Below are 8,859 nucleotides of genomic sequence, written 5' to 3'. Positions count from 1 at the left end.
TGGAACATATGGATTCAAAATCATACAATTATCCTTAATAGCCTATGCTAGAGTTCACCAAATTCAAATCATATTAGTGCATCTACATTAAAAGACAATACGTACGGCATATACTTTTCAAGAACAATTGGTGCATCTACATTATCACCATTGAGCTTGTCTAGAAATTCAGATGGGATGTCACCTCTGAGAATTTGGACTCTAAATACTAGCCTAGTACTGCTGCACTCTAGTTGTTCAAACACACATGCACCTCCAACCTTCAAATTGTTGTCAATGGCAAACGGTCTCCAGTTATCAAGTCTTTTACAACTGGATGATTCATGATATATTATCTCCCAGTTCTTGCGCCGAAATGCGAGAACCGTATGGATTGAACAGGAAGGTAGTGTTGCATTAAATTTGCCTGGGACCACCTGCTCGAACAAATTGATTATTTCAACGAATTAGACTAATTAAAGTGATGAAATTGATAATCCCAAATTAAAGAACTAGCAATGCACAACATTGTTGCCTACAATTGCAAAGAAAAAGAAAGTTTCAGCAGTAACCACATCAAAAAAGGGTTTCCCAGAAAGTGGCCAAAATTCATCCCCTTCTAGTTCAATCACGGGATTTGATGTGGGTAGGTCTCCCACTGCATCAACTGGAAATTAACAAAGAAATTATCTGTAAAAACAATCATAATACTGATGAAAAGATACCCAACAGTACAGACAAAACACAGAAAAAATCTTATGATAAAAAAGAGATCATGAATTTTAAAGGTAATGGAAAGTTGCAAAGAATTTCACAGAACTTCAGAATTATATGCACTTGTAGATTAAGAAAACCTTATTAGAAATAATCCACAAGGGTGAAACACAATGAAACCTATCCATGAAAGTTTGTCAATAGACATAAATAGTAAACCCATCTGTTGGGCAGGCCTTATGACATGAAGAATTTAGGCATTTCTTATGAAATCGACAGCTCCTAGGCATATTCACAACAATGCCTAAAGCCAAGAAATTTGAAACCCATTTTGAAAAAGGCTCAGCTCGGTTTAAGAACTGTGCTAATTTGTTTTTGGTAAGACTGTACGTTCATATATTCCTATTTTATATATGTATTTCCTAAAAATTTGAAATAACATAGTCTAATTTTCCCTCCAATTCTTTCTGGCAATTTTGCTTTCCTTTTTGCTGAGAAGTCTTCGTTTCTTTCTTTATTGACCTGTGTTGTTAATTTGCATATTTGTAACGGCTGGTCTGACAAACTAATCCCATGGGGATTATGATATCTATAGTTCTATAATATAAAATTGTATTCTTTAATAATTTCCAATTTCCAATTTTTCACTTTTCTTGTTTGTTTTGTTTTTGACACAAGTGTCGAATTCGAACACAGAACTTCCAGTACAGGAAAAACTGCTCTTAACTATTTGAGCTACATGTCCCTTACTTCCACTCTTCTTGTTTAATTCATCAAAAAATTCCAATAGTGCCACATCTATGACGACCTTTCCCCAAGTTTAAGAAAAATCTGGATTTATGAATGGTGAGGGTCATTAAAGATGTGGCACACTGTTACCTGTTGAAATTTTAGTATATGAAGTATATTTAAAAAAAAATCTGATAGTACCCAAATCCGTATATCAGGAAATAACAAGCACGCAAAAAGAGCAGGTTACTGGTGGGCTAATACAGTTGTTGACAATTTAGCTAATTTGGGTCATTATTATGATCACTCTTGTATTTAGTTTCGTAATTTTCCTGCCATTGTTCTTTCTAAGTTAAAATTTGACTTGTACCATAGAGAATCCTCTTCATAGTAAGGGGGACAACATGCATTTCGAGTATTTTCAATTGCATTTAGTGAAAAAGATCAAACTGAATTGATCCAAAAAATAAAATTGAACTTGAAATTCAACAAAAAAAATGACCACCTCCATACGTATAACCAAACAGAACTTTGCACTTTGCTTCTTAGGTATGTAGGCACAAATAAACACAAAAACTAAAAAATCCAGACAAAACTTAGCAGGCAACAAGCATATAACAAGTGAAATAGGGAGAAGAAAGGCCTAATCAATCCTAGTGAAATTTACCATTAATACACAGAGAAATGAAGATAAAAATCAAAGAGAAGATATCATGAAATAAAACCTTGGACATTACTAAACCTTGATAGCTGTGGAATAAACCAGAGCAAATCACAAATTTTACCAGATCAAAGAATAATAAACTTGAAGCAGACCAAGTAAAAACTATGTTCAATTCTTCTTTTCACCGCCCTTTTGCTTTTTGGATGCTGTTGCCTGTGAATACAGGAAAGTCCCAAATATCGCAAGGGCGGATCCAAGTGCATTAAGAGGTCTAACTGGATTTCTGAACACCAACACAGTAGATACAATTACCACCACTCTCTTCATTGTGTTTCCAACTGAAAATGTCAAGGGGCTAATTTCATCAAGAGCCTGATAAGATGACTGGTTATAGAGATGGTAAAACACTCCAGATAACAACACCCATATATAAAATGTGGATGGTTTTCCTACAGTTGCAATAGCTCTGTGATACCCTTGAACCCATTGAGACCCTTCAACAAAAATAGCAACAGGAAACAGATAGAGGAGTGAAAGTATAGTGATCCAACCATACAAATTCAACCCATCTACCTCCTTGAAGTTCTGTAAACTGCGTTTTGAGTAAATATTCCTCAACACAAACCCAACATTGCTGATCAACGCACCCCACAGGCCTTGGAAATTGAATGACACCTCAGTAATTGCAGCTAGAGAACAACCCAAGACAATAGGGAGGATTGAAAGCCAGACCTGTAAAGGGTACGAATCGCCTACGAACGACGAAAAGACAACCGAGAAAACAGGCTCTGAAGATTTGATTACATGGGTGAAAGAAACAGCCACCTTAGAGAATGAGACACATGCTGAGATGTGGCCTATTGTGTGGAACAATGCAGGTCCAAGGAGTGCAACTATGAATGGTTTTGATATTTTGGGGCATGGTTGGAGCTTCAAAGACCAGAGAGCCAACATCCAAACAGACCCAGCAAAGAGCTGAAAAGAAGCAAGAAGCCATGGAAATGGGAAAATATTTAATATCTTCTTGTTGTAAATGTTAAAGACAATGTTCTGGAAGTACCAGAGCCCAAAAATAAGTGCAAGCTGGGCGGTTGTGGCCTTGGGCTTTGAAACTGCAGCTTCACTTTCTCCTCGTTCTGGATTGGCCTCAGATGCAGCTTTGGGGATTTGGAATCTGGGTTTGGAAGAAAACCCAGATGGGAATCCACAGGTTTTGTTCAATTGACTGATCTTTGAGCCACAATCTTGGACCTGAGATATGGGTTTTGAAGAAATTCCAATTGGGTGGCCATAAATTCTGCTAAAGCTTGAGACTTTGGTGGATGCTTCAAGTTTGGGAGAGGTGAGTTTGTGGAGCAGAGGAAATGAGGTGTGTAGGGTTCTCTGGATTTGGACTCGGTTGAGAAGATTCGGATTGAGAAGTGAAGAGGAGGCATTAATGGGGTGTTGATGTCTGGATTGGGGGAAAGTGACAGTGGAAGAAGGACAACTTAGATTCAAGGTAAGCATTTGTTGTTGTAGCTCTTGGTTGGGGAGAGAGACAGAGACTCTGCAATAAAAAAACCAACAAGCTCTGGAGATTGAGGACGAGATTTTTCCCTGGTTTAAAGTGCCCTTTTCGTCCCTTTCAGCTTCAGGTACTTGCTTAGATATTTTTCTGTTCTTGCTTAAACCCCCGAACCTTTCCCCGACCCACCCAAGCCAAAACTTAAAGCTGCGGCTACAGTACAAGGCCACTCCCTTTTCTTTATCTTTAGCTGGAAATCAACCCCTTCAATTGGCCGAGTTTGGCTCCTTGACCAATTAATGAATTATGAAAATGTCAAATAATTAAAATTTGTATATACAATATTTGCATTAACCGGGAATTTTTTTATTTTTTTTGGATTGACTAGTGGATTCAAATTTAAAATCTCTGTGCAATATTGAGAATAGTTATTTACACTAACACTTTTATGAGATTTTCGGTGTTTACATAAAACTCTCTTAGGTTTCAAAAATTACACAAAAACCTATTAAGGTTTCAAATTGTTTTCACTAAAGAGAGTAGTTAGATGATTAGATTAGTTTGTTGTTAGTTACTCTTGTAAGTAATTAGTTAGAACTGTTGTAACAGCCTGTACACGTGGCTTTATCTATTGTATAGAGTAGACAGGTGTTATATTTCTGTAATCTTTTCTCAATTAATTAATGAGAATCGTAAATTCCTTTATGGTATCATACGCCTATTCGATCCTCTCTCCCTTTTCTTCCAACCTGTGATTTTCTCACCAACCAGACAGTGCTTTTCTCATCACCCAAACAGTTTCTTCCGCTCTGATTCTCTGATTTCCATAGCTTCTGAGACCAATACTTCTTCTTCTGCGCCTTCTGTCTCTCTCACATCGTCTTCAATCCCTGCTTTTGCGACTGTTACTGTTCAAAACATCGCAGACATGGTTCCGATCAAGCTTCAAGCTGGCAATTATTTGTTGTGGAAGAATCTTTTTCTTCCTGTTCTTCGCAAATACAAGCTCCTTGGCCTTCTCACCGGTGCTGATCTGCGGTAGTCGAAGACAATTGTTAACGATGCTGGTTGCATTGTTGATAATCCCGCCTTCGATCTGTGGTATGATAAGGATCATTCACTCATGATCTGGATCATCTCCACTCTCTCGACGGATTTGCTATCTCATACGGTTGGCATTGAGTATTCTCGTGATCTCTGGGAGATGTTGGAAAAACGTTTTGCTGGAGTCTCTCGTGCAAATGTTCATCATCTTCGTCAGCGTCTCCAGAATCTTGTCAAAGGGGATCTGTCTATCGTTTCCTCTCTTCAACAGATGAAGGAAATTGCTGATGGCTTGGGCGATGCTGGTCATCCTCTAACTGATGATGATTTGGTGGCTTACATTCTTGCCGATCTCTCTGAAGAGTACGATTCCTTCGTCACTTCTATTGAAACTCGTCGGGAAAAAGTTTCCTCTGATGAACTTCACGGTTACCTTCTCGGTCATGAAGCTACTCTTCTGAAGCGCAAACTCCGATCCAATTTCTCTGGACCTACGGAACCATTTCATGCTTATGCCGCCACTCCTCGTTCTTCACAGCACTTTTCTCGCTCACGTGGTTCCAACAACTCTAACTCTCAGCATCGAGGTTTTCCTCCCACTCGTGGTCTGCTTCTGTCACCGCCCTCCCATTTTGCCCCAAATTTTTCTTCTCCATAATTTGGTGTGCAAGGGTTTCACAGCCCCAATTTTTCTCGAAATTCAAGCCCTGGGGATGGTAATTCCAATTCAAGAGGTTCTTCTTCATTCAATTCTGCTGGTTTTTCTTCTGGCCCTGTTCTTGTGTGTCAGTTCTGCAACAAGAAAGGTCATGCCGCTAACACTTGTCGCAAATTGGGCCGTCTGCTCAATGCTTCTGGCAGTTCTTCATCTTATGGACCATTTACTAGCTACTATGCTAATCCACAGTCTGCTGCTTCCTCTCCTTCTTGGATTGTTGACTCTGGCGCTACTGCTCATGTGACTGCTACCAATCAGCACCTGTAGAATTCTTCTCCATTCACTTGCTCTGACTCTTTGTAAGTTGGTAATGGTAATTGCTTACCAATCTCTCACACTGGTTTTACCCGCATACACACTCCTTATGCTGTTTTTACTTTAAAGGATGTGTTACATGTTCCTTCTATTAAACACAATTTGTTATCGGCAAATAAGTTTCTTCGTGACAACTCTTGTTCACTAACGCTCTATCCTGATTCCTTCACAATTAAGGACTTAGCTACGAAGAGGATGCTCTTCCAAGGTCTTAGTGAGGATGTTGTCTATCGACTTCCTGCTGGTCATGCAGCTCCTTTTTCATCAAGCCCTTCAATTGCTTTTCTGGCTAATAAATGTGATATCCTCACTTGGCACAAGAGGTTGGGTCATCCTCACTTTTCTTTATTTCGCAAGATTGTTAGTGGCAATCATCTACCTGTTAGTGGTGACTTGTCTGAGTCCTTAATATGTTCTGATTGTATGGTTGGGAAAGCTCAAAATGTCACATAAGTCGACCAAGCCTTTAGAGCTTGTGCATTCGGATGTCTGGGGTCCCAGTCCCATTGTTTCAGCTCTTGGTTATAAGTACTATGTTTTGTTTCTGGATGATTACACTAAATACTGCTGGTTGTATCCTTTGACATATAAATCAGATGTGCTTGCAACTTTTAAAGTGTTTAAGGCCAAGTTAGAAAACTTGTTAAACTCTAGGATCAAGATATTGAGGAGTGATTCGGGTGGTGAATACTGTTTCAGCTCTTGGTTATAAGTACTGCTTTCCAAGATTTTTTAAACACAAAGGGTATTGTGCATCAATTGAGTTGTCCACACACCCCTGAACAGAATGGCAGTGACGAATGCAAGCACAGGCATATTGTTGAGCTTGCTAGGACACTGTTTGCTTCTTCTTTCGTTCCACATCGCTTTTGGGTAGATGCTTTTCAAACTGCCTTGTATCTCACCAATTAGTTACCTTTTACTTCTTCTGCATAGTCTCCTTGGGAATTGTTGTTTAAACACACTCCAAATTATACCACTTTGAAGGTGTTTGGTTGTCTCTATTTTCCTTGGTTACAACCATATAGTTCCTCAAAGTTGGATCCTAAAAGCAGGCCTTGTGTCTTTCTTGGATATAGCTTAAATCATTCCGGTTATAGATGTCTGGATATTTCTACTGGCAAGCTTTTTATTTCCAGGCATGTTCTTTTTAATGAAACATATTTTCCTTTTGCAACCCAAGCTCCCCCTATTTCATCTTCTCCTATCTCTGCTTCTTCAGTTCCTATTTCTCTTACTTTTTCTTTCCCGATTTCTCCTACTTCTCCTTCCTCTTCACAATCTCCATTCCCCTTGGATCGTCGGTCTACTAGTGGTTGGTGTGTTTTTCTCGGTTCAAATTTAATTTCTTGGTCTGCCAAGAAGCAACCTACAGTTTCTCGCAGTTCTACTGAATCTGAGTACAGAGGTATTGCCATGACTGCTGCTGAACTTGTTTACATTGCTAAGCTATTTAAAGATATTGGTTTTCAGCTTCCTTCTGCTCCGTTACTTTGGTGTGATAATCAATCTGCCCTTCATTTGGCTTATAATCCTGTTTTTAGTGCTCGCACAAAACATGTTGAGGTTGATTATCATTTCATCAGGGAGTTGGTTCAGCATGGTATTCTTCATTTACAGTTTGTTGACACTACTAATCAGCTCGCAGATATCTTTACAAAGTCTCTTCTTTCTGCCCGACATGCTTATCTTCGTTCCAAGCTTACAGTGTGCAATCCCCACTTTAGCTTGCGGGGGGCTAAAGAGAGTAGTTAGCTGATTAGATTAGTTTGTTATTAGTTACTCTTGTAAGTAATTAGTTAGAGCTGTTGTAACAGCCTGTACAGGTGGCTTTATCTATTGTATAGAGTAGACAGGTGTTATATACTCTTCTGTAATCTTTTCTCAATTAATTAATGAGAATCATAAATTCCTTTATTCACACCCATTTTTATTGATTGTTTATTAAAAAATTGATGATTTCACATAAAAAGAACTTGTGCAAATGGCAAAATTAACCTTAATAAGTGTATGTGCAGCTAATCTCAAAGGCTAACTTTGTCATTTGGAGAAAATTTTCATATAAAATCATCAATCTTTGGACGAAAAATTAACAAAAAGGGGTTTTGTTGTCATCAGTTATAGACCTGAAAATATTGCACATGATTTGCTAACACGACACGAATTCGCGTGAAAATATCAGCATATTTAGGTTGGCCTTATCGGGTCGGGTTGATAACGGGTGAACCCATTAAGCACCCGTTATCTTAATGGGTAGTTGTTCACCTGTTTCTAATTTGTTCCTGTGAAGGTATGGTAAAGTTCTTCATTGTCTTGAAAACCATTGAATGGTAAACAAGTCAACTTTCTTTTGTGTGCGAGCGTGCCACTACTAGCAATAAAAAATCCTAGCAGACTTCTTTAAAAATGGATAACTTGCGCCCCAAGTTACTGATTACTAAACAAGCTTTTGTGAATTTGAGTGATGAATATCTCCCAAGTAAATTCTTTTCTTGCCTTAGACTGGTGAAGACATCACAATTTTTCACAGTACAAAACTAGTAGTTCTAGCTAGAATAAATGATAATTTTTTATGCAGAACTTAAAGTGAAATTACGAATTTACCCTTGGGGTAGGGGTAAATTGGTCATTTTCTTATCCTGAAGGATTTTGGGATCACGACTGGTATTTTTGGGTAGGTTGTATTAAGACGAATTCGTAGACACGTGGTAGGCTTGAAACAGAGTTGTAACGAAGATTTGGCGATCAAAACATTATCAGTGGCAAAACTGTATTTATTTCGAAAAGGGTTAGAGTAAAGATCTGATTTTTCATTTTTACCTCACACATACTCTCTCTCTCTCTCTCTCTCTCTCTCTGTGCGCGCACAACCTCCCCCTCCCTGTTACTATTCATCGAGACGAAAACCACCGCACCGCCGCCATATCCGACCACCCCAGCCATCGAGAACGGTCTCGTTTGACTCGCCATGAAGCCCCGAACCAGAATAACCCAGTCTCCCAGTCGAAAAACTCGAGAATCGCCGACGATCTCGACTGGTTCAAACCGGAGACTTTCTATCTTCGCGCTGCCGTCTCCGCCGCCCAAACCCGGTGATTGAGGTGAGGTTTCTTCCTCTTTTTTCGAGTTCTAGCTGACTGATGATAGGTTTGGATCGATTTGCTGGGTAGAAACTGATTTTGTAAACCT

General features: G+C 39.0%; 1 protein-coding gene across 1 annotated transcript; it reads right to left on the bottom strand.

The window, feature by feature from the left end:
* Positions 1 to 1,887: 1,887 nt before the first annotated feature.
* Positions 1,888 to 3,825, bottom strand: LOC117618996 (xylulose 5-phosphate/phosphate translocator, chloroplastic). Its single transcript, XM_034348810.1, has one exon. It carries the CDS (start codon positions 3,593 to 3,595, stop codon positions 2,255 to 2,257), a length of 1,341 nt encoding a protein of 446 aa, XP_034204701.1. The 5' UTR covers positions 3,596 to 3,825; the 3' UTR covers positions 1,888 to 2,254.
* Positions 3,826 to 8,859: the final 5,034 nt, after the last annotated feature.

The sequence above is a fragment of the Prunus dulcis genome, chromosome 2 (genome assembly GCF_902201215.1).
Source record: "Prunus dulcis chromosome 2, ALMONDv2, whole genome shotgun sequence".
Taxonomy (NCBI): domain Eukaryota; kingdom Viridiplantae; phylum Streptophyta; class Magnoliopsida; order Rosales; family Rosaceae; genus Prunus; species Prunus dulcis.
This window is presented reverse-complemented; position numbering and strand designations above follow the sequence as displayed.